Here is a 26526-nt window from a genome sequence, read left to right as displayed (position 1 = left end):
TCCTGTTTGCTTAGTACTTAGTTGAACTACCTATTATAGCCAGTAGTCTTTTTGGATTAGTCTGTATTGGCTTTGCACAATGATTGGAGCAAGATTTGCCCATTTACCCTTGCTCAAGCTGTGCCAGGTTAGTTGGGGAATGGTGGTGAACAGCCATCTTGAGGTTTTGCCAAAGATATTTGATTGGGTTAAAGTCAGGACTTCGACTGGGCCACTCAAGGACACCAATTTTCTTCACTTGAAGCTACTGTACAGTTGTTCTGGCAGCATGCTTCGGGCCATTGTCCTGCTGAAAGACGAATTCCCTCCCCAGTTTAAGCTTTCTGGCAGAGACTAGCAGGTTTTTATCCAGGATCTCTCTATATTTAGTAACATTCATCTTCCCATCCATCCTGACGAGATTTCCAGTTCCTGCTGCTGAAAAGCATCCCCATAGCATGATGCTACCTTCACCATACTTTACAGTAGAGATGGTGTTTCCTGGATGATGCATAGTATTAGATGTACACCACACGTACTAGTTAGTGTTGAGGCCAGCAAGTTCCACTTTAGTTTCATGAGACCACAAAAGACCACCTTCCACATCCTTAGAGTATCTTCTAAGTGATGCAAATCTAATACTGTGCATCAGGCAGGTAACACTGCCTCTACTGTAAAGTATGGTGAATGTAGCACCATACCTCAAGATTGCTGTCCAGTGCTACTCCCCAACTAACCTGGCACACTTGGGCAATTTTGCAAGGAGTAATGAACAAATCTTGCTCCATCAAGTTGTGTAAAGCTAATAGAGACTTATCCAAAAAGATTACTGGCTGTAATAGCTGCAAGAGGTGGTTCAACCAAATACTGAGCAAAGTGGGATGAATACTTTCGAACTGCTGACATTTCAGTTTTTGAATTTTTAGCTTGTTATGCTTTACAATTTTCTCTGTCTTTGGGCTCTACTTTGGTAAAGGAGCAGTGATTCACATACAGAAATTCTCTGTTAAATTGATCAAAATCCCTGGTTGTAATACTCATACTTGCAAAACAAAGGATTTGGGGCTGAATAGTTTTTCATAGCACTGTACATCAGAAAGAACAAAAGCTCACCAAGAGCACAATGTAGGTGGCTGGTCAGGGAACTTAGGAAGAATTAAGTTTGAAGGTGTAAAGACCATGACTGACTGAGATAGTTAAGGCAAGATAACAGATGAGTTAAAGTCAGGGAAATGCTGAGAGAAACATTTATTCCTTATTTCAGTAACATTAGTTAACAAGAAAATAAGTGGGACAAATATTTTATCTTAAAAAAATCTACTTACTCAAATTCTGTAGCATAATATCTCAGAAATCCCATTAGCAGATCTCCCAGATTTGAGTTATTTAATGAGCTGTATGGGCTAATGTTGCTTCCTCTTCGGTGAACAAACTGCAGCTGCATAGTGGGCTCAAAGCACTCCTAAGGGCATGAAATTGTTTTTTTTAAAGTAAGTAGAACATTTTTTAAATGATCAAACAATTTAGCTACCAAGAAAACTGCAGCTGCAAGAATTATGCACATAATTCTCTGTGACATTAATATTGTACTTCAAGTTAGTAGCATTGCCATGCACACACTACTAAATGTTTCCTTCATGCATGAATTTTAATTTTTTAAAGTCAGGTTAACTACTAAAGCAGAAAAAGACAAATATGCTTTTTCACTCATTGAAAAAACAGAAGTTAATTTATCCATTTTTCCCCTCTGTATACTGAACAAAAATTGAATTGCATCGTATCGTGAGCAGAGTAAATTATCTGCTATGGTTGAAACTGTAGGTTTGATTCTGAGATCTTGAATTAGGAAATTACCTGTTTTATTTTCAGTCTGGAGCATGACTGTGATGCTTAGACTATTAAAGCAACTGGTTGCTTTAATGCTTTTGTCTAGATATTCTCCATGAGGAAGTGTCTAAATAAATGCATTCTGAAATTAGGCAGAAGTAGCTAATGTCGTAATTTTTCAGGAGTGCAGCCACTGCCTGATAAATCTACTTTCTGCAAAGCCCAGGCCACTACAACATCAGAGATCTGACAGGCCTTCTTTCAAATTTTGTACATCTTCTCTCAACAAAAGGTGCATTGTAGTTCATGTCATAAAAATTAATGAAACACATATCAAATCCCCATGTATTTTGAGGTCCTCTATTGCTCGGGGTCAACCACGGATACAGCATCCTAGCTGTCTATATGATATGCAAGTCAGTGCAGTACAATATGGAGAGCAAGCCGTTGCCCATGCAGCAGGCTCTCCCTCTCCAAGCACCTGATGGATCCAAAAGAATGGCAGAGACCAATACAGTTTAGCACCTGCAGCATTGCAGAAGTTGCCTGTCAGCATTGAACTCAACATCGGATTGGCTTGGCGACTGCAACTCTGAATTTCTCCCCAGGGTTTACTCTCAAAGCCTTCCCCACAAGTGGGCATAGCCACAAGGCAATGGAGGTTTGGGATCAGATTTTTCCTTCTCCGAGATGACCTGCCAACTATGGCTAACGAGCCCCATCTGACCAAAGCGACAGGCTTCAGGGTGCTAGTAACCTGCCTTTGCCCCTTCTGCCAGTAGAAACAGTTCTCCTGTTTCTTGAATCTTGAGGGGACATAGCCTCAAGATTCGGGGAGTAGATTTGGGACGGAGATGAGGAGAAACTGTTTTACCCCCAGAGAGTGGTGAATCTGTGGAATTCTTGCCCAATGAAGCAACCTCAGTAAATATATTAAAGACAAGGTTGGATAGATTTTTGCATAGTAGGGGAATTAAGGGATGGGGAAGAGGCAGGTAGTTGGAGATGAGTCCATGGCCAGATCAGCCACGATCTTATTGAATGGTGGATCAGGCTCAACGGGCCGGATGGCCTACTCCTATATCTTATGTTCTGCTGAGCTTAGTAGCTAAGTCACATGTGAAGGCCAGGAGCTGGACTTAACAAGTACTGGAAACAATCCTATTACCACACCCACACCTAATAAAAAGCATGATCAAAGGTCATGCTTTAAATACAGTTTCTATTGTACATTTAGAAGACAGTTTCAATTTGAGTACAATTACGCCCACTCAGTTCCTTAACATAGTGCAGTTTTGGTACAAATATGGGCAAGACCCAAATTCTGGAGGGAAATGAGAGTGAACATATCAGAGGTGAACTGGTATACGCAAGTGTGCATGGAATCAAAATCACTTTATGTCATAAGTGAGATAAGATACAAAAGCAGAATTAGACCATTCAGTCCATCATGGCTGATGCCGAATCCCACTCAACCCCATACACATTCCTTCTCGCCATATCCTTTGATACCTACTTTTGATCAAAGTACAAGAGGTCAATTTTTTTTTTTACCATTAGCATCATCCTAGTCCAAACGAGGAATAGTACTTACTGGGTACTCCTTCTGGAGAGATGGAATGACAGGTTCAGGTAAAGCTTAAAAGCAAAGGAATAAAATTGGAAAACCAGGTTACAACCAAAACACTGATTCACTATAGTAATGTACAAATACTCAAAATGTTTTAGGAATGCTAAAGGAAATGTAAAACTAATTGGATACGTAGAGTTTACATAGAGTTATGTTATTGTCCACAGCAAATCAGTATTAACAGGGCAAACCAATACAAAAAAAATAGCCAGGGAAACTGAATGGCATTCAGATATGGCAGCAAAAGAGTCTTAATGAACAGCAAATCATTCTGGTGGTTTCTCAGGCGTTTATAAAATAGAGAGATCATAATTAATTTTTCAAATATGTCCTCTCAAACTGGTCAGATACAGGATGGACTTCTTAATGAAGAACCTTATTAACTAAAAAAGAAACTTTCTGATCAAAAACCATAACATTGTGGTATTCACAATATTTCTCAATAGAGGTTTATATTAGCACATTGCTTTCTGATACAGGTTGGTGATAATAAACTTGATTCTGATTCTCTCATGATAGGAATGAGTATGGTGAATGTTTGCTGTAGTCCTTCAATGTCAACATTATCCTTTATTTTAGGCAAGGAGACCAAAATAATACATAATGCTTCAAATATGTCTCCCTCACAAAGGTCCTTTATAATTGTCGTGAGGGAGACATATGTTACTTGGTAACATACCACTTGCCTCCTAATGACCTGTTGTTGCTGCATGCTAGTTCTCAAGTGATTTGTGTACAAGGACAGACAGGACGATCTGAATATTTACACTTCCCAATTTGCCACCAGGTGGGCAAGTGGTTCAAGAAGGCGGAGGACCATTACCTTCTCACAGGCAATTAGGGAATGATACCGAATGTTGGGATTATCAACTATGTCCATAAAAAGACTTACTTTGTAGATAGTGTAATACCATCAGTACTAAAGAATAGCTACTCAATGTGCCACGACTAGCATCATTTATTCCATGGTAACGTGCCCACTTTTTCACTACCAGCACCAGAGGACGAACGCGGCTCTCAGCTGAATGAAAACAAAACAAACGATAATTAAGGGAAACATAATAGGAGAACATGTTTCAAAACAATTTTTTTTAAATTCCAGCTCTGTGCATTTGTAATAATGTTATAGTGTTTCTTTCTATTAATCCAACAGAAGAACAAAATCAAAACTTCCAGATGAGGAGACAAATACTCATTCAGTTTACTTTCTATCATCTTGGCAGTCATACTACAGTTTGTTCCATTTCGCTCCTTGTGGCTGGCATTTTTTGCAATTTCCATTGCATTTGTCTATTTTTACAAGGCCAAGTTGATAGCTGGATGCTCAACCCACATGGATGGAAAGGTGCAAGGGGCTGGCCAGATCTGAACCCAGGACCATTCAGCTCGAAGTCCAGTGCTGATGCCACTATTCCATCGGCTAACTACTGTGACAGTTTGGTTATAGAAACATAGAAACATAGAAAATAGGTGCAGGAGTAGGCCATTCGGCCCTTCGAGCCTGCACCGCCATTTATTATGATCATGGCTGATCATCCAACTCAGAACCCAGCCTTCCCTCCATACCCCCTGACCCCTGTAGCCACAAGGGCCATATCTAACTTCCTTTTAAACATAGCTAATGAACTGGCCTCAACAGTTTGCTGTGGCAGAGAATTCCACAGATTCACCACTCTCTGTGTGAAGAAGTTTTTCCTAACCTCGGTCCTAAAAGGCTTCCCCTCTATCCTCAAACTGTGACCCCTCGTTCTAGACCTCCCCAACATCGGGAACAATCTTCCCGCATCTAGCTTGTCCAATCCCTTTAGGATCTTATACGTTTCAATCATATCCCCCCTCAATCTTCTAAATTCCAACGAGTACAAGCCCAGTTCATCCAGTCTTTCTTCATATGAAAGACCTGCCATCCCAGGAATCAATCTGGTGAACCTTCTTTGTACTCCCTCTATGGCAAAGATGTCTTTCCTCAGATTAGGGGACCAAAACTGCACACAATACTCCAGGTGTGGTCTCACCAAGGCCTTGTACAACTGCAGTAGTACCTCCCTGCTCCCTGTACTCGAATCCTCTCGCTATAAATGCCAGCATACCGTTCGCCTTTTTCACCGCCTGCTGTACCTGCATGCCCACTTTCAATGACTGGTGTATAATGACACCCAGGTCTCGTTGCACCTCCCCTTTTCCTAATCGGCCACCATTCAGATAATAATCTGTTTTCCTATTTTTGCCACCAAAGTGGATAACTTCACATTTATCCACATTAAATTGCATCTGCCATGAGTTTGCCCACTCACCCAACCTATCCAAGTCACCCTGCATCCTCTTAGCATCCTCCTCACTGCTAACACTGCCACCCAGCTTCATGTCATCCGCAAACTTGGAGATGCTGCATTTAATTCCCTCATCCAAGTCATTAATATATATTGTAAACAACTGGGGTCCCAGCACTGAGCCTTGCGGTACCCCACTAGTCACCGCCTGCCATTCTGAAAAGGTCCCGTTTATTCCCACTCTTTGCTTCCTGTCTGCTAACCAATTCTCCACCCACACCAATACCTTACCCCCAATACCGTGTGCTTTAAGTTTGCACACTAATCTCCTGTGTGGGACCTTGTCAAAAGCCTTTTGAAAATCCAAATATACCACATCCACTGGTTCTCCCCTATCCACTCTACTAGTTACATCCTCAAAAAATTCTATGAGATTCGTCAGACATGATTTTCCTTTCACAAATCCATGCTGACTTTGTCCGATCATTTCACCGCTTTTCAAATGTGCTGTTATCACATCCTTGATAACTGACTCCAGCAGTTTCCCCACCACCGACGTTAGGCTAACCGGCCTATAATTCCCCGGTTTCTCTCTCCCTCCTTTTTTAAAAAGTGGGGTTACATTAGCCACCCTCCAATCCTCAGGAACTAGTCCAGAATCTAACGAGTTTTGAAAAATTATCACTAATGCATCCACTATTTCTTGGGCCACTTCCTTAAGCACTCTGGGATGCAGACCATCTGGCCCTGGGGATTTATCTGCCTTCAATCCCTTCAATTTACCTAACACCACTTCCCTACTAACATGTATTTCGCTCAGTTCCTCCATCTCACTGGACCCTCTGTCCCTTACTATTTCTGGAAGATTATTTATGTCCTCCTTAGTGAAGACAGAACCAAAGTAATTATTCAATTGGTCTGCCATGTCCTTGCTCCCCATAATCAATTCACCTGTTTCTGTTTGCAGGGGACCTACATTTGCCTTTATCAGTCTTTTCCTTTTTACATATCTATAAAAGCTTTTACAGTCCGTTTTTATGTTCTCTGCCAGTTTTCTCTCATAATCTTTTTTCCCCTTCCTAATTAAGCCCTTTGTCCTCCTCTGCTGAACTCTGAATTTCTCCCAGTCCTCAGGTGAGCCACTTTCTCTGGCTAATTTGTATGCTACTTCTTTGGAATTGATACTATCCCTAATTTCTCTTGTCAGCCACGGGTGCACTACCTTCCTTGATTTATTCTTTTGCCAAACTGGGATGAACAATTGTTGTAGTTCATCCATGCAACCTTTAAATGCCTGCCATTGCATATCCACCGTCAATCCTTGAAGTGTCATTTGCCAGTCTATCTTAGCTAATTCACGTCTCATACCTTCAAAGTTACCCCTCTTTAAGTTCAGAACCTTTGTTTCTGAATTAACTACGTCACTCTCCATGTTAATGAAGAATTCCACCATATTATGGTCACTCTTACCCAAGGGGCCTCTCACGACAAGATCGCTAATTAACCCTTCCTCATTGCTCAAAACCCAGTCCAGAATAGCCTGCTCTCTAGTCGGTTCCTCGACATGTTGGTTCAAAAAACCATCCCGCATACATTCCAAGAAATCCTCTTCCTCAGCACCTTTACCAATTTGGTTCACCCAGTCTACATGTAGATTGAAGTCACCCATTATAACTGCTGTTCCTTTATTGCACACATTTCTAATTTCCTGTTTAATACCATCTCCGACCTCACTGCTACTGTTAGGTGGCCTGTACACAACTCCCACCAGCGTCTTCTGCCCCTTAGTGTTACGCAGCTCTACCCATATCGATTCCACATCTTCCCGGCTTATGTCCTTCCTTTCTATTGCGTTAATCTCTTTTTTAACCAGCAACGCCACCCCACCTCCCCTTCCTTCATGTCTATCCCTCCTGAATATTGAATATCCCTGAACGTTGAGCTCCCATCCCTGGTCACCCTGGAGCCATGTCTCTGTGATCCCAACTATATCATAATCATTAATAACAATCTGCACTTTCAATTCATCCACCTTATTACGAATGCTCCTTGCATTGACACATAAAGCCTTCAGGCGCTCTTTTACAACTCTCTTAGCCCTTTTTAATGCTTGCCCTGGATTTGTCGGCCTGCCACTTTTACTTTTCCCCTTTGTACTTTTTGCTTCTACGCTCACTTTACACCCCTCTGTCTCTCTGCACTGGTTCCCATCCCTCTGTTGTGAACTAGACCATAACTCTGTTATGGGCTAATTATGGCAATGAATCCCAGATGAATGGTCAAAACAAATTTATTCACTTGATTGGAAGGGGAAACAATAGAAAAGAAATTACTTATGCCAATTGGAAATAGGATGAGGGTGTTATAGTCCAAATATTGTACTAAGGTTTTTCAGAAACAGCAATGGTACAAATCTTTTCTGCCAGCAAAAATTGATGCCAATTTTTGAAAAATGCATCTATTACAGGATATTGGGGGAAAACTGGGTTATATTCTGGCTATTATTAAGTGGTAGAACAAACTCCTAAATTTAGTGGAATAAATAGCCCACTCTATTCCTTTATTCCCAACACTAGGGATTGAATGCTTTGGGAATAATAGCTCCAAAAGCGCCTGTTCCTTCCACATATTATATGGTTATCGTGTCTTCTCCCAAATTACAAATGTATGATTTCTCAAAATGCTACTTTCTGAAAGAACTGTGTTCAACTCCCATCAATTAATGCACCAAAGAATTGACAGAAATAATGGAAAACACTAGAAAACTCAGAAGACCAGGCAGCATCTGCAGGAATATAAATCAGGTCGAAGACTCTGTCAAAACTGGGAAAGAGACCTACTGGGCATTTGCAACATAGTGTTTTTATTTCAGAAGTACAGCATTTGCAGGTATTTTGATTTTCATTTGATGATGGATTGGCTGGGCAATAGACAATTATTGCTTTTTTAAAAAAAAAAATAAAATTCCAGAGTGTAAATAAACTGTACAATATTTCAACTAATCCAATGCAATTTAAACAAATATCAGAAAAATTTAGAGATAAACTAATTTACCAAGAAGCTAACAATGAAAACTAAAGATTAATTATTATTGAAACAGTCCGAGTCTATTTCTACACAAATAACGCTATCAGGGATTACGGCAAACAGAGTACGTGAATGCTAGAAATTTAAATTATCGTGGAATCACTCAGAACTAAAATACTTGCATATAGGTAAAACCCCTCAACCACAGCGAGACTTTCTATCAAAGCTCATCTAAACAGAAGAGCCTCACAGCAGCAAATTGATGCTTCACAATGGCTTTCATTTTTAAGAACATTGTTTTGCTGGTAATTTTTAAAAAGGATTTTACCCACAAAGTAAAAATAAAATAGCACAGAATGCATTAAAAATGTTGATGTATGATTATATTTGTAGTTATGAAAGAAAGTAAAATTTCTTGAAGTTAGATTGGAGAAAATTAAAGGATTTACATTCCTTCAGCCACTAAAATCTATTCAAGGAAACAACACTGACCTCTAGTGGGTAATATTACTAAAACCCTTGCTGTTCTGAAGAAACATCATAACCATGAAAGTCTTTAGCACAGGAAGAAATAATTTGGATCATTATATCCTGAACAGTTCCTTAATAGATCAATCCTAAAATATGCAAATCTGCTCAAAAATCTATAGAGATTTTTGAGTGCCCAAGCAAACATGTTCTCACATAGCATATAAATGCAGAGAAAAAATTTGTATGGAATGCCTTATTCACAAAGGTTTTAAAATGCATTGCAGCTATTCTGAAACAAAACAACTCAGATGCAGTAGTTATGTTTCATGCAACAAGACTTCACAGCAATGAACAGATTAATTGGAAATAGTTATGTGATTGTTGGTCTGATGGAGTGGATCAAAGAACCTGTTTCCATGCTGTGTACGAATGATTTTCACAAAATTAGATCCTTGAATTTAGAAATGATTCATTTTAAAAATAAATTTATAGGACCAGATACCATACATTGAACTATGTGCATTTGGCTACATCTGGTTTACTGTGTGCATTGTTCTAATGCCAATTCTCAGTCTTCATATTTACGAAACCAACATGGGAGATGTGGACACTCTTCCTGAGTATGGGACATGACTTCCAAATTTGTACAAGTGGTAAAAATCTGAACAATGGTCCACAACAGAGATTTAATAACAAATTCTTTTTTAACAAATCAATCCTAATCTTGCTGCCTCTTATCTGATTATGTGACTCATTCAATTTAATTTACAATTTCTTAAACTTGACTATATTCAGCTAGGTTGTTCAACATCCTATTAGCTCTGACGAATGTTGCTCTGGAAGAAACAAAGGTTTGATGTCTTTAAACTTTATAATCAGATACAAAATCCTGGAGCAACTCAGCAAGTCAGGCAGCTTCTATGTAGGGGAATGAACCATTAAAGTTTTGGGACTCATCAGGACTCAGCCCTAAAGGTCATCTGTTCATTCCTCTCCACAAATGCTGCCTGACTTTAAGTTCCTCCAGCATTTTGTGTATGATCCAGCATCTGCAGAATCTCTTGTGTTTATAATCTATGTATAATTTTGAATTAGCTATGCATGTAACCCACTTTACCTTCCTACATGCCAAATTTTATACGTGAATTTTATGCACTAAAGTTCTGTTCGTTTTTATATTTGGTCTATTGAGCACTAAACAGCTTCCACAAATATTTAAACAAATTATTTTCACAAATATTAAATGTAACTTTAGACACAAGTTGTTTTGTGTCCTGGTATTTTTTTTAAATAATCTGTAAGAGGTTCCAACACTCCGGGGAAATCCCATTTAAAATTCTGACCACCCAACTTGAGTATTTTCTACTGCTTCCAACAAGTTCCTTGAACATTCACAGCTTTAAGTGTATATAAATGTTTGGCAGCACACATGTTGGAATTAGAATGGGAAATGGAATTAAAATGCTTGGCCACCAGGAAGTCCAGCTTGTGGTGGATGGTGCGGAGGTGCTCAACGAAGTGGTTCCCCAATTATAAATGATTGAAGTGGAACCTATCAATCCCTTGGAGATCATGTAAAATATGGAAACACAAGAAAATCTGCAGATGCTGGAATTTCAAACAACACACATAAAAGTTGCTGGTGAACGCCGCAGGCCAGGTAGCATCTCTAGGAAGAGGTACAGTCGACGTTTTGGGCCGAGGCCCTTCGTCAGGACTAACTGAAAGAAGAGCTAGTAAGAGATTTGAAAGTGGGAGGGGGAGGGGGAGATCCAAAATGATAGGAGAAGACAGGAGGGGGGAGGGATGGAGCCAAGAGCTGGACAGTTGATTGGCAAAAGGGATATGAGAGGATCATGGGACGGGAGGCCTAGGGAGAAAGAAAGGGGGAAGGGGGGGAAGCCCAGAGGATGGGCAATAACGGATGGGGTACGAGCAGGAGGTGGGGCCTTAACTGAAGTTAGAGAAGTCAATGTTCATGCCATCAGCTCGGAGGCTACCCAGACGGAATACAAGAAGTTGTTCCTCCAACCCGAGTGTGGCTTCATCTTTACAGTAGAGGAGGCCGTGGATAGACATATCAGAATGGGAATGAGACGTGGAATTAAAATGTGTGGCCACTGGGAGATCCTGCTTTCTCTGGCAGACAGAGCATAGGTGTTCAGCGAAACTGTCTCCCAGTCTGCACGGATCCAATGCATGTTTTCAATTTAGGTTAAGATCAATCGCCTAAACTGCCAATTTGGTCAGCTTACCTAAGATTTTCAAGTAACACTGGAGGCATGTCACATGTACAATACTTACTAGATGCATAGCTCCTCAGAAGGAATGTATTTCTTATTCCCACAACATTGTTTACATTCAAGTCAAATTCCACACCACTAAAAATTAAACATAGACAAATTAGTTTTAACATTGAAAAATGGGAGATTCAGGACATTCCTGAAAATTGAAAGTCACAGCTTTAATTTTGTTAAGTCACACACAACATGGATTACTACAGTAACTCACAGCTGCATTTAATTTTTTATGGTCAGTTTGTCAGGTAATATGGAAGTTATTTGAGTCAGAAACATCCTATAAAGCAAAACCTGTTATAATACTTCTCTTCCCCAGCAACAAAAGGTACAACAGATGCCGGAATCTGGAGCAACAACGTGCTAGAGGAACTCAGCTGATCAAACAGCATCCATGGGAAGAAAGAACTGCCTGTGTTTCGGGTTGACACACAGTGTCGGAACGGAGCGGAGGAGTGAGATGGACAGCCATAGAGATGAGAAAGGAAGTGGCAAGGAAGAATTCTGGGCGATTGACGAACTTAGGAGGGGTACAAGATGAGTCAGATCAAGTAGGGAGTGTAAGTAGGGCTGGAGTTGGAAGACTGTGACAGGTGAACCATAGATCGAAGACAAAGATAGAAAGGAGAAAGAAAAACAGGTGGAGCAAAGTGGGAGGAAGGAAATGTGAAGATGGGCAACAGCTATTAGAAGGAGACAGCAGGAATACAAAGCTCGATTCAGATAAGGAGGTGAGAATGGGAAGCATTAGAAGGGAAAAGTGATTGACAGTTGGAATCAAAGGGGCAAGGGGTGCAAACTTGAGCATGAAGCGGGTAGCTGGAGCCAGGAGGGGAAGGGGTACAAAGATGGGTATAAGGGGCAGAAGTAGAAAGACCAGAAGGTCAGCTGTTGGGGAGGGGGGAGTGGGAGGAGATCAGTGAATGAAAAAGTTGGCTCTTTTTTCATTCAACACAAATAATATGAAATCTAATTATTTCTTGCGTTGAATTCGATTTTAATCTTCAGGTCAAATCACACTATTTTGGAAATTCTTTCAGGCATCGTCCATAAGTGAATCATGCTTGATGATGTAACCCTGTATCAGTCACTTAGATTTTTGTAAAGACTCTTAGTTGAGAACTGTCAAAGCCACAAGGTTTACTGCTGATTTTGAAAGCTGCAAGTAAAAAATACTTTGCTTAAACTTACAGTACTATGCAAAGTCTTAAGATAAATATTAGATATAGATAGCTAGGATGCTCAAGACTTTTGCACAGTACTGTAAATGGCGATGAGGTTTACTCCACGAAGAGCTCAATGTCTTTTTTGCTTGCTGTTAGGGTGTATTCTGGAGTTATGTGAATATAGCAGATATTAATTCAAAATACAGCCTTCAGTTCTTAATGTAATCTTGAAAATTGCAAGCAGTAAATTGAAGATACAGTACTGTTCACCATAGCTATAAATATGTGTCTATGACTTATGCACAGAACTGCATTCTAGATTTATGATTAGTTTATCATTACACAGCTTTGGACCAATGCAATATCTTTATTGTAATGTTTTGAACTGTTTACATTCTGGGTTTCAGTAATCAAAATTAGTGATATACTATTAGAGTACAAAAATTACACAATAGTAATGATGTTCTAAACAATGAAATTAAAACACAAAAAGGACTTTTCTCAGCAACTAACCAGTTTTGATCTATTTAAAAAATTCAATAGATTTGAACTTTGAAAGGTAGTTTAAAAACAAAATGACAGAATTGTAAATCAATCCAAAAGTTAAATGTGGCACAATTCATCATGGTAGTCAGAATACAAAGTTAAGACCAAAAATATCTGCAGTATTTACAATGGACTGGATCTCCAGGACATTAGCAAAGACAGGTGTGTAAAAAGGGCCCAAAGGATCATTGGGGACCCGTGTCACCCCAACCACAAACTGTTCCAGCTACTACCATCCGGGAAACGGTACAGCAGCATAAAAACCAGGACCAACAGTCTCCAGGACAACTTCTTCAACCAGGCCATCAGACTGATTAATTCACACTGATACAACTGTATTTCTATGTTATATTGACTGTCCTGTTGTACATATTATTACAAATTACTATAAATTGCACATTTAGATGGAGACGTAACATAAAGATTTTTACTCCTCATACAGGCTTCCCCCGCCATCTGAAGGTAGAGCATTCCTATGAAACGGTTCGTAAGCCGAAATGTCGTAAAGTAAAGCAGTTACCATTTATTTATATGGGAAAAATTTGTGAGCGTTCGCAGACCCAAAAAATAACCTACCAAATCATACTAAATAACACATAAAACCTAAAATAACAGTAACATATAGTAAAAGCAGGAATGATATGATAAATACACAGCCTATATAAAGTACAAATATTTTTCTACAATCATTGCCGCACTGTTCTCCGTAGCGAAAATCTCACACAAGCGCTCTCGGCAGAAACACCCTCTCCAGTAACCTTTAAGCTATAAAGCTGCCAAAATCATACCAAATAACACATAAAAATACACAGCCTATATAAAGTAGAAATAATGTATGTACAGTGTAGTATCACTTACCAGAATTGGGAAGACAGCACCGAGCACACTGATGATGGTGTTTCAGGCTGAGTCAATAGACAACAGGTGCAGGAGTAGGCCATTTGGCCCTTCGAGCCAACATCATCATTCACTGTGATCATGGCTGATCATCCACAATCAGTATCCAGTTCCTGCCTTATCCCCATAACCTTTGATTCCCCTATCTTTAACAGCTCTATCCATCTCTTTCTTGAAAGCATCCAGAGACTTGGCCTCCACAGCCTTCTGGGGCAGAGCATTCCATATATCCACCACTCTCTGGGTGAAAAAGTTTTTCCTCAACTCTGTTCTATATGGCCTACCCCTTATTCTTAAACTGTGGCCTCTAGTTCTGGACTCACCCATCAGCGGGAACATGCTTCCTCCCTCCAGCGTGTCCAATCCCTCAATAATCTTATATGTTTCAATAAGATCCTCTCTCAGCCTTCTAAATTCCAGAGTATACAAGCCCAGTAGCTCCAATCTTTCGACATATGACAGTCCCGCCATCCCGGGAATTAACCTTGTGAACCTACGCTGCACTCCCTCAATAGCAAGAACGTCCTTCCTCAAATTTGGAGACCAAAACTATACACAGTACTCCAGGTGTGGTCTCACCAGGGCCCTGTACAGCTGCAGAAAGACCTCTTTGCTCTTATACTCATTTCCCCTTGTTATGAAGGCCAGCATGCCATTAGCTTTCTTCACTGCCTGCTGTACTTGCATGCTTGCTTTCAGTGACTGATGTACAAGAACACCTAGATTTCGTTGTACTTCCCCTTTTCCTAACTTGACTCCATTTAGATAATAATCTGCCTTCCTGTTCTTACCACCAAAGTGGATAATCTCACATTTATCACATTAAACTGCATCTGCCCACTCACCCAGCCTGTCCATCTGAGGTTGGGGTGGTGCAGTGGTCCCCAACCTCCAGGCAGCGAACCGATACCGATCTGCGAAGCATGCAGAGGTACAGCAGTAGCCGGGACGCACCCAGCACATCTTTAAGAAAAAAGCCGAAACAAGCAAGCTAATTAATTAGGTGCCACCTAGCACGTAAATGTCGGCCCAGATCAGAGGCGACGCAATTGGCAATCGCCTCTGACCTGGGCCGACATTTACATGCCGGGCGGCACCTAATTAATTAGCTTGTTTATTTCAGCTTTTTTCTTAAAGATGTGTTGGGTGCACCCCGGCTACCGCTGCTTTCTGTGCAGCAATGTATCAGTCCGCAGCCTGGGGGTTGGGACCACTGGGGTGTCATCTCATCGTCGTCTGTTTCCATCAGGGCAGGCAGGTCATCTTCTTCTATGTCTGCCTGCCTCGATGTCGAAGGTCGAGGTTCGTCGTCTGCTGTGGAAGGCTTGAAAAATGACAGCATGTTTGTCTGCTAGCCTCGTGTATTTTTCTATCATCTCATGCAGTTGTTTCACGTTCAGTTCCTGGACGACTTCACTTTTGGTCCGCTCGCTACTGCATTCGGTTTCGATTGTTATCCTTTCCTCTTCCAATTGCATCAGCTCTTCATCTATCAGTTCTTGGTCATGGGATGCCAAAACCTCTTCAACATCATCTTCGTCAACTTCCATAAGCCAAACTCACTTTGTCCTTACTTCGTTCACCACAATCGAAACGCTTAATTATGCTAAGTGTAACACCCTTACAAGCTCTTTTAGGCTTTTCCAATACTGTAGAATTCATCTTGCTAATGGCTGCTCACAGGCACGTGTTTAAGCAATGCCGGCTAGAATGCAATTCCGGGGGAGAAGCTTGGCTGCTCGGGGCACGCGCTGCCTTTTATCGCTCGCTGCCTTTTTTCGTAACAGTGAAAGCACCTTCCGTTAGTGAAAACAGGTAACTAATGTAGGTCTTTTGTAACAGCGAGGTTTCGTAAAGCGAACGTTCGAAAAGCGGGGGACACCTGTATACATAAAGAATGTAAGTAATAAAGTCAATTCAATAGATCATTCAAATAACCTACCTGACTTTATCCCTGAATTTTACTATTGGCACTTTTGCTCGGATCAGTTGAGGTCTGTCAATGTAAGCTGAAAGGGGAAAAGATTAAAAATTTGAGAATATCTATAATTACTGTGAAGTTTTACTATCCAAATACTGATTTCATGTCTACTTGAGATCAGGCAATTCAGTCACAAATCCTCTGACAATTGATGTAAAATAAGAGTGAAGATATCACCATTTGATCCAATGTTCAAAACCACCAAATTTCTAGAATAGCACGTGGTCAATGTTTACCTCTAAACAAAGCATCTAACATCTATTGCCCTTTGCTTAATTACTTCGGGTAGAAATGTGACAAAAAATTTTTTTAAATGCAAAATATTTACTGTACAAATTCATATTACGTGCCCTAATGAAAGGCCATATAAGGAGAAACAAAATTATAATCTTGTTAGATTAATATTACTTGGACATACTAACAGTTATACAGGTCATTCAGCCCAAACAGTCCATTTTTGCTACAACATTTATACAACAATTGTCCCTGTTCTTTTCCTTAACCCAATCTAACAAGCCCATTTTTCAAGGTTTTATGTTCTATTCATTCCAACATAAGTATTACATCTTCATAAGTGACTTACAGAGTCTGTAGAAAAGTTGTTGGATTAAACTGAGTATGTGACATGCTTCACTCCTTTGGTTCATCTATAATATTAAAAAAAAAGCAGGCTTTTCAATATAGCAATTGGCTAGATAAAATAATTGACTAAAAAGTGGAGCTAAAACTAAACTATTAGGCCAACTTACTGGCACTTCCTTCAACACAAGGCACAGGTCTGCATCACTGTATCGAGTACCAAAGCCATTCAGTGATGAACCAACCAAGTACAGCTTTGTCTCTGAGATGAGGAAAAGAGATAAAATTAGAAAACTTAACTGTGGAAAGGTTACACAATTTCTTTTTTAGATTGACATAATTCAATTCTTTTATGCTTTCCATTTTCAGTAATTCTCACTAAATCAAAAAGTTAAAGTGCAATGTTCATTCACATTAAATGTGAAAAGATTACGTATTGGTTATAAAGTATTAGACTGTAAGACATAGGAGCAGAATTAGGCCATCTGGCCCACTGAATCTGCTCCGCCATTCAATCACGGCTGATCCTTTTTATCTATCTCTTCCTCCACCCCAGTTCCCGGCCTTCTCCCCGTAACCTTTGATGCCATGTCCAATCAAGAACTTATCAATCTCTGCCTTGAATACACCCAACAAGCTGGCCTCCACAGCTACATATGGCAACAAATTCCACAAATTCACCACCCTTTGGCTAAAGAAATTTCTCCGCATCTCTGTTTTGAAAGGCCGCCCCTCTAACCTGAGGATGTGCCTTCTTGTCTTAGACTCACCATGGGAAACATCCTTTCCACATCTACTCTGTCTAGGCCTTTCAACATTTGAAAGGTTTCAATGATATCCCCCCTCATCCTTCTGACCCAGAGCCATCAAACATTCCTCATATGATAACCCTTTCATTGCTGGAATCATTCTTGTGAACCTCCTCTGGACCCTCTCCAATGCCAGCACATCTTTTCTGAGATGAAGGGCCCAAAACTGTTCACAATACTCAAGGTGAGACCTCACCAGTGCCTTATAAAGCCTCGTCATCACATCCTTGCTGTTATATTCTGGACCTCTTGAAATGAATGCTAACATGGCATTTGCCTTCCTCACCTTAATTTTCAGGGTGTTCTGCATAAGGACTCCCAAGTCCCTCTGCATCTCAGATTCCTGGATTTTCTCCCCGTTTAGAAAATAGTCCACACATTTATTCCTATTTCCAAAGTGCATGACCATGTATTTTCCAACTTTGTATTTCATTTGCCACTTTCTTGCCCATTCTCCTAATCTGTCTAAATCCTTCTGCATCCTACCTGTTTCCTCAACACTACCTGCCCCTCCACCAATCTTCGTATCATCCACAAACTTGGCAAGAAAGCCATCTATTCCATCATCTAAATCATTTATATACAGCATACAAACAAGTGGTCCCAACACCGACCCTTGCGGAACACCACTAGTCACTGGCAGCCAACCAGAAACAGATCCTTTTATTTCCACTCGCTGCCTCCTACCAATCAGCCAATGCTCTAACCATGATGGTAACTTTTCTGTAATACCATTGGCTCTTAACTTGGTAAGCAGCCTCATGTGTGGCACCTTGTCAAAGGCCTTCTGAAAGTCCAAATATACAACATTGACTGCATCCCCTTTAACTATCCTACTTGTAATCTCCTAAAAGAATTCCAACAGGTTTGTCAGGCAGGATTTTCCCTGAAGGAAACCATGCTGACTTTGTCCTATCTTGTTCTGTGTCACCAAGTACTCCATTACTATGCCAGAGTCCAATGATTTTTGAAAGATCATTTCTAATGTCACCACAATCTCTAACGCTACCTCTTTCAGAACCCTTGGATACAGTTCCTCTGGTCCAGGTGACCATGTACCTTGAGGTCTTTCAGGTTTTTGAGCATCTTCTCTCTTGTAACAGTAACTGCACCTCCTTCACACACTACAACATCAGACATACTGCTAGTGTCTTCCACAGTGAAGACTGACTCAAAATATTAATTTAGTTCATCAGCCATCTCCTTGTCCCGTTATTTTTCCTGCCTCATTTTCTAGCGATGCTATATCCACTCTCATTTCTCTTTTATTTTTAACAAAAAAAACTTTTACTATCCACTTTGATATTATTTGCTAGCTTGCTTTCATATTTCATCTTTTCCCTTCCAATGATTTTTTTAGTTGTTCTCTGTAGGTTTTTAAAAGCTTCCCCATACTCTATCTTCCCACTAATTTTTGCTTTGTTATATGCCCTTTCTTTTGCTTTTACAATAGCTTTGACTTCCTTTGTCAGCTATGGTTGTACTATTTTACCATTTGAGTACTTCTTCCTTTTTGGAATACACATGTCTTGCACCTTCCTCATTTTTCCCAGAAACACACACCATTGCTGCTCTGCTGACATCCCTGCCAGTAGCTCCTTCCAATTTACGTTGGCCAACTCCTCTCTCATACCACTGTAAGTTCCATTACTCCATTGAAATACTGCTACATCAGACTTTACTTTCTCCCTATCAAATTTCAGGTTGAACACAATCATATTGTGATCACTGGTTCCTCAGGGTTCTTTTACTTTAAGCTCCTTAATTGCCTCTGGTTCATTATGTAACACCCATCAGTTTAGCTGATCCCCTCATAGGCTCAACGACAAACTGCTCTAAAAAGCTATCTCTTAGGCATTCAACAAACTCACTCCCTTGAGATCCATTACCAACCTGATTTTCCCCAATTGACCTGCAAGTTAAAATCTCCCATGACCACCATAACATTGCCCTTTTGACATGCCTTTTCTGCTTCCTGTTGTAACCTGTGGTCCACCTCCCAGCCACTGTTGGGAGGCCTGTATATGACTGTCATCAATGTCCTTTTACCCTTGGAGTTTCTTATTTCAACCTACAAGGATTCACTCAACACCTTCCGATCCAATGTCATATCTTTCACATCCTTAGTTTATATTAATGACTAAAAAGGAACATAATACAAAAGCAAGATACTGTAGTAGCAGAAAAATTGAAATAAACGTGTTCAGATGAAAGATATCCGTTCTTAAAACTATGCTTGCCTAAAGACAGCACTGTAGTATATGCCATCTTTTAACAATGTGCAGCTAAAAGGGTAGAAGTCTCAGTGTAATGCAGCATAAAGCAATAACTTAACATAAATGGTCAAGGACAGAAATGCACAAGTATTACATGGCAACTTTCATGGCAACAGTAACCGTCCCATTAAAAATTGAAAAGATTTCACATGCCCTGAAACATGATGCATCCAAAGTGCACTAATAATTGATGTCTTAAAGCTTTATCTTCGTATTTTAATTAAGGAATAGAGGGTCCAAGCACACTTCTGTATGCCCAGTATTGATTTCCACTGCTTCTACATTCAAGGACTTGGCAGAAAAATCTAAGCCTAAATATGCATGGGTAACTAGATTATTTTCAGTTAAACTTCCAGATTAAGACAGCACTGGAAATCCTATCCTATGATTAACAGCAAACAAAAGACCAAGAATTTAACTTTATAATAATAATGCCATAAAACTGTCAGTTAATCTCACATAACCAGCTATCATAAATACAACCAAAAGCACTGCAATTTCTTCTGACTACACATAAATAACATAATAATAGGAATACAGCCATTTACATTGATTACATCCTTATGTTCAAGGATAAAATAAACATCAGTTACTCAAAATAATGATAGGTTAAATTAATAGTTACGTTTCCAATAAATGGACAAAAAATAATCAGATTTATTATTTATTGGCAATAGAACAGTTTTATTTCAAAAATAATTGATTTCACTGAATCAAATGAAAGGATTTGGAATGCACTCTCTGATCAGTTGGATACAAATTAATGGCATCACTGAAAATTAGATCAGTATCTCAAGGGGAGGAAAATGAGTGTCATGGAGAAGATAATGAGGAGTGGGACAAAATGGACTGCCATTCAAAATGCCGGAGTCTGAGTAGAACAAATTATCCTCTCAGTAATGAAGTATTCATTGATTCTATAAGCTAAATAAGTCTGAGCAAATTATTCTTGGGTGGACCTCTTATGCAATAAAGATGAACTCTTCACAAGCAAAAGAAAAATCTGTAGATGCTGAAAATCCAAGCAACACACACAAAATATTGGAGGAACTCAGCAGGCCAGGCAGCATCTATGGAAAAGAGGACAGTCGACGTTTCAGGCCGAAACCCTTCATCAGGAAAGATGAACTCTTCATCTCTCAATCTACCTTCCCATAGCTCTTGCAAGTTATGTACTTTTGTATGAAATTATTCATCTAGAAAGCATGCAAACAACAGCTTTTCAATGCATCTCAGTACATGTAACAATAATAAACCAATTATCAATTACATTTTCTACACCCCTGGAAAGCTCTTGGCTGGAAGATTGTAAACATGGGCATTCTACATGATCTTCAGTACTCAGTGTTTTCCAACTGAGCATAAATGCAGTTTCAGATCAAGAAGAACTGCCTTCCAAGAGACATTTTTCTTTTAAACCAACAGAACAAAAATTGGAGGGCGGGGGCAGGGAAGGAGGAACATCCAAGGGGTGCTACTTGATAAAAGTCCAAGCCATGTTGCAAATCTTAGTGTGAAAGATCAATCTTTAACAGCTCTTCCAATGTCATTAAACAAGAAAAACAAAACTTGCTGAAAACACTGCAGTCAGGCAGCATTTGTGGATAAACCAAATGATTTGTTTCATGCCAATAAAACATCAGAATTTAATGATGGAATCTATCAAGCAGAAACTTACTTAGTACTTACTTAGAAACTTAGTAAGAAACTGCTTACTTTTCAAAAATTTTTCACTGGTCTGATGAATTATCCAAGATTTTTGAATAATTTTATCATGCTTTGTATTTTGCTTTTAATATTATTATTTTTTAAGATACAGTGCAGAACAGGCCTTTCTGGCCCAACTAACCACTCTGCCCAACAACCTAACTATTTAATGCTAGCCTAATCACAGGACAATTTACAATGACCAATTAACCTACTAACTAGTACGTCTATGGACTGTGGGAGGAAACTGGAGCACCTGAAGGAAACCCAAATGGTCATGGGGAGAACATACAAACTCCTTACTAATGGCGCAGGAATTGGAATCCGACGCCCAGAGCTGTAATATCATTGTGCCATTGTGGTGCCCCAAGTACACCCTCAATAAGGGGGAAAAAAAAAGTCTAAATTTCAAATCAGCAAGGTAAATTGGAGAATATGACTCATTACATAATGAGAATTTATAGGTGAACTTCATATTAAAACTCAAAAACTGTAAAGAGCAAAATTAAAATCAACAGTTTTATCAATTTAAGTACCCAGGGTTCCTAAGATCTAAACTATTAGTAACGCAATTCCTTCAGCACCAAGCTTAAAGTCAAAGCCTCATTCAATGGCTCTCAGGCGTTGATGTTCAGCCACCAAGACTGTAAGTCATCTTGGGTAAAGAACCTATGAAGCAATTTAGGAGATAAGCAGATACTGTATCTACAGTATTTATCCTTCAAACCAGCATCACAGACATCCTTGCTTTGGGATCTTGCCGTGTAAAGTGGATGCCACTTTTCCTATTCTACAGCAGTTGTCATATCATAAAGTATTTCACTGGAGAGAGAACACTAAGACTTTGAAACAAGTATACAAATGTCATTAATTTTTTTCAGAAAAGTAGTGGTTTAGTATATTAATTCTTGTTCTTAACTTTTCCCCCTTTTTTTATGTTCACAGGACATGAACATCATTGGCAATATCAGATTATGTGTAGGTGCGATTGCCTTAGTGAAGCAGACGTGCTTTTACAGCAGTTCAGTGTTGTAAAATGGCTACTGTTGCTGGAGTAGATTTTTTTCAGTTTCAGTTCTGTTTTGAAAACTTGGGTTACTTGAATATAAATTCCACATCTGCTATGATTGGATTTAAATTTTGATCTTTGGAAGAATGATCAGAAATCCGTTAATCTCATAATTTAAACATTATGTTAGCATATAATAGTCAAGTAACTAAGCATTTTTACTCAAACTTATGAGGGACATTGTTCAGAAAGTACCTTTTAGGAAAAAATTGTTTTGGTTAAAAATTGAAAACCACAACACAGAAGTTTTAATTATATTAATTTACTTATTAAAGAGAACGCAATGGGCTGAAACTGAAATCCCAAAATTAATTTTTGATCAGATCATTTAAATTCTGAAACAGGAATCCAATCTGCAGACTTCCATCTGAAACAGGTGTATATTAAGGAACCTGAGCAAATTGTTCACATCAGATGTGCTAATCATTTAAATAGTACTTGAACACCAAATCCCTTTGATGTAGAATCATACATTGTTTTTAAATAATTTCCTGGGTCTCAGAAATCCAGCAGGTAAAAGGAGGAGAGAAGACCTAAATCAATGAAGTAATTTGCCTTTAAGCTACTGATCAGCCAGGAGAAATAGGAACAGTTCCACTAGTCTGCAAAGCTACCCAACAAGATCCCTGCACTGTCCAAACATCATCCAGTGCGTGGTCCGCTCCCTGAACGAAACACGACACCTTACCAATCAACCCCACACCACCACCCAATCACTGCTGCTTTCCTCTTAGTTAATACACATTCATACTCTGCTTCCATCTTACTAGACCCAACTACTCTTAAAGTCAGTTTGTTGGATTTCCTCCTCAAAATGCTCCCTACCCAATCAGCCTGACTACAAATCGTAAAGTAGAAGTTACAGCATGCATCACTGTTTCCTAATCTCACAACTTGGGTTCTCAACCATAAAACAGCACTCTTTACAGTTCACTTAGAAAACCCTGTCAACGAACCAACAGTCAGAAGTTTAACTTACGTGGAAAGATTCGCTGGATTTCTCTCTGGATTTGAGTTCTGCATAGATCCTTTTTTTCCAGATCAATCGACTGTTGTTGGCAATTACAGAAGAGATCCAAAATTTGTTGACTTAACTGCAAAAAAACCTCAAAATATTGAATCTTATCTCCAAATAACCACAATTACATTTAACCTAAAAATGTAACTCATTGCAAAGATTTTCTCTTGAATCATTTGTTAAACTGTAAATATTCTATCACAGTAATTAGAGCAAAGATTAGATAACTTTAACAGTGCTTATAAATAATCTCTGGAACTTTTCAAATAGACAACATTACTAAAACAAAATGATAGATTTTAAAATTCTATGTAAATTTCTAGGTAACTCTAAACTTAACAAAATAATTGGTTTGAAAATCAAAGATAATTGGAAGCATATGTAATAATGCAAAGACATCCAATAAAAACACAAGAGAATACCGGAAAAACTCAGCAAGTCAGGTGGCAGCTATGGAACAGAATAAAGAGTCAACAGACCTGATGAGGGTCATGGCCCAAAATGTTATCTCTTTATTCCTTTCCATAGATGCAGCTTGACGTGCTAAGTATATTCAATAGAAACATATCTTTCTGATTAAAATTTCAATTGTTACTTACAAATGATATCACCACTTTTCTCTTTAGAGATACCAATCCAAGATTCTGCTATTTCCCATATCTACATCTTTTGGTACAGTCAATCACTGTACCAAAGTGATCCAAACCAAAGTTGCTAATCATTATCTGCTTACAGTCATGATACGTTATCATTCTAGTAGTCTAGTGGTTGACACAATGCTTTACAGGACAGGCAGTTGGGGTTCAATTCCTGCCGCTGTTGGTAAGGAGTTTGTACATTCTCCTCATGACCACGTGGGTTTCATCCAGGTGTTCCGGTTCCTTCCCACAGTCCAAAGACATACTGGTTGATAGGTTAATTGGTCATTATAAATTGTCCTGTGACTAGGCTAGGTTTAAATCGGAGGAATTGTTGGGTGGCACAGCTTGATGGACCAGAAGGGCTATTCTGTGCTGTATCTCAATCAATCAATCAATCAATCAATAAATAAATAAATAAATGCTGCTCATCCTCTTTCTCACCTTTATCCAATAACTGTATACTGTCACCAGCTGCAGTTTCAAATTACATTCACTTGATCACCAGCTTTGTCCTTATAACATACAATTTGAAATTTTAATTCCACATCCACTATAACACAAAGAATCTTCAGTCCTCAAAACATGACTGGACCCTACCCCATCTCATCCTACTTATTACGAATGATGTGGTTTCCAGTAACACTATCCAACTATAATACTGTTTTTAATAAAACAAAATAAACTTAGTACATTGACATCTAGAAATGAGCTTGAGAATTTTTCAGTTAAAATGCAATATAGATGTCAAGAAAAATGGGTATTAAAATGTAGTTGTTTAAAAATGACACAGCAATTAACCCATTTTAACAAAAACAAGAGATATCTCCAGGTTTTGGCCAAAAGTAGAGGCCAATGAAGTATTCATGAAAACAAAATGAAAACTTAAGGCAGTTACAAATGAAAGTCTTATAAACGTTACAGGAATACATGTTTGGACCTGCAACTTCAAGCATTATCCCTCTCAATACAGCTTTTGTCTCCAATGACTTTTTGGTTGATTGTCAAATAAAAATAAATCCCATTTTAATCTCTCTGTTACCAGGAACATCAATCCAATAAAACTTGATGCAAGCTCAAGGAACGTAATCTCTCAGTAAGACCTTCTGAACTCATCAATTCCAGATTTCTAGTCTGCCTTTTGCATTTGCACTTAAACAAGGGATTTTGCAGATGCTGGAAATCCAGAGCACGAATTTCCCAATGTTACTCCATTTATACCTCCTGTCTTTTGAATAAAGAAACCATTTCTTTTCTACACCATCATCTCTGCTGTCATTTAATGCCTTCCACCCTATACTGGAATTTCTAATTGTTCTTTCCTTTCATCTTTCTCTGTCCTTCAACACATGATTAAAATCTTTTATTTTGTTCTTATGAATAACCAATTATCTGAAACATTACATCTGAAATTCTCTCCTCAAAAACCAATGCCTAACTTGAATATTTTTTTAAAATATTCTTATTACCTTTAGAGTACAATGAAGAGATTAGAATAAACCTGGCTCCAATCTAACCTACAGTTATTCAAGTATAATTTTGTTTACCAGATACACCCTCCATAAGGATCAGATTTCCTGTGCAAGCAAGGTTGCTTTTATATCAGACTGCAAAATGGAATTTTCCAAAACATGTTAGTGCCTTCCAGTCAATTCTAGTACATGTTCTTCAGTATTGAGTAGCATGTTACTATAATATTTATTACTGAATCAATACCTTATCTCCAGCCCCTTTGAGTGAATTTTGTGGAAACTCAGTAAGTGGAAGCAGAGCTGATATTCCAGGTGAAGGTACAGAATTCCTGTGATCAACTAGAAAAGGCACTGATCTGCCAGATGGTTGAGAAGATGGTGACTGAAACCGTTGGCGCTTAACTTCATAAGGACTGCTCTGGTCATCATTTCTTCGCCTGTAATTCAAATTAGATTTCTTGTACATTAGCTTATTAAATTAGACATTTAAAATTAAATCCATACCTTTGAAGTCTATAATTTCACTAGTATTGACAGGAAAGTCAGAAACTTACTATTTCAGATGTATAAATATAACGAAGCCAGTGAGCAATGTTTGACAAGGTGTTGCAAATGAAGCTGCTAAACAAGATAAGAGGCCATAGCATTACAGGAAAAATATTCGCAGAATATTAACAGAAATATTAGAATAATGTCTAATTGGCAGGAGAGATAGATTGAGATTAAAAGGGGCCTTTTCTGGTTAGCTGCTGGTGACAAATGGTGTTCCACAAGGGTAAGTGTTGGGAGTACTTCTTTTCACATTATACAGAACGTCAATGATTTGGATGATGGAATTAATGGCTTTGTGGCCAGGTTTATGGACAG

At 39.0% G+C, this 26526-nt stretch overlaps 1 protein-coding gene across 3 annotated transcripts in view; it reads right to left on the bottom strand.

Moving 5' to 3' along the window:
• The window catches only part of tent2 (terminal nucleotidyltransferase 2), a 63326-nt gene that overhangs the window by 24027 nt on the left and 12773 nt on the right, over window positions 1–26526 (bottom strand). For all 3 annotated transcript variants that reach the window (XR_010018090.1, XR_010018091.1, XM_063049330.1), the window contains 9 exons: window positions 25904–26096; window positions 23511–23625; window positions 16841–16932; window positions 16675–16738; window positions 16053–16119; window positions 11509–11585; window positions 4329–4457; window positions 3401–3444; window positions 1305–1441 (listed from right to left, as the gene is read on the bottom strand). Coding sequence is in view for 1 of the 3 variants with exons in the window: in XM_063049330.1 (XP_062905400.1) it covers window positions 1305–1441; window positions 3401–3444; window positions 4329–4457; window positions 11509–11585; window positions 16053–16119; window positions 16675–16738; window positions 16841–16932; window positions 23511–23625; window positions 25904–26096 (918 nt within the window). In the remaining 2 variants the exon portion in view is untranslated. The remainder of the gene's footprint in view (window positions 1–1304; window positions 1442–3400; window positions 3445–4328; window positions 4458–11508; window positions 11586–16052; window positions 16120–16674; window positions 16739–16840; window positions 16933–23510; window positions 23626–25903; window positions 26097–26526) is intronic.

Source organism: Mobula hypostoma, chromosome 5 (genome assembly GCF_963921235.1).
Source record: "Mobula hypostoma chromosome 5, sMobHyp1.1, whole genome shotgun sequence".
Classification (NCBI taxonomy): Eukaryota; Metazoa; Chordata; class Chondrichthyes; order Myliobatiformes; family Myliobatidae; genus Mobula; species Mobula hypostoma.
The sequence above is the reverse complement of the archived record's forward strand: the minus strand, read 5'-3'. Positions and strand labels throughout refer to the sequence as shown.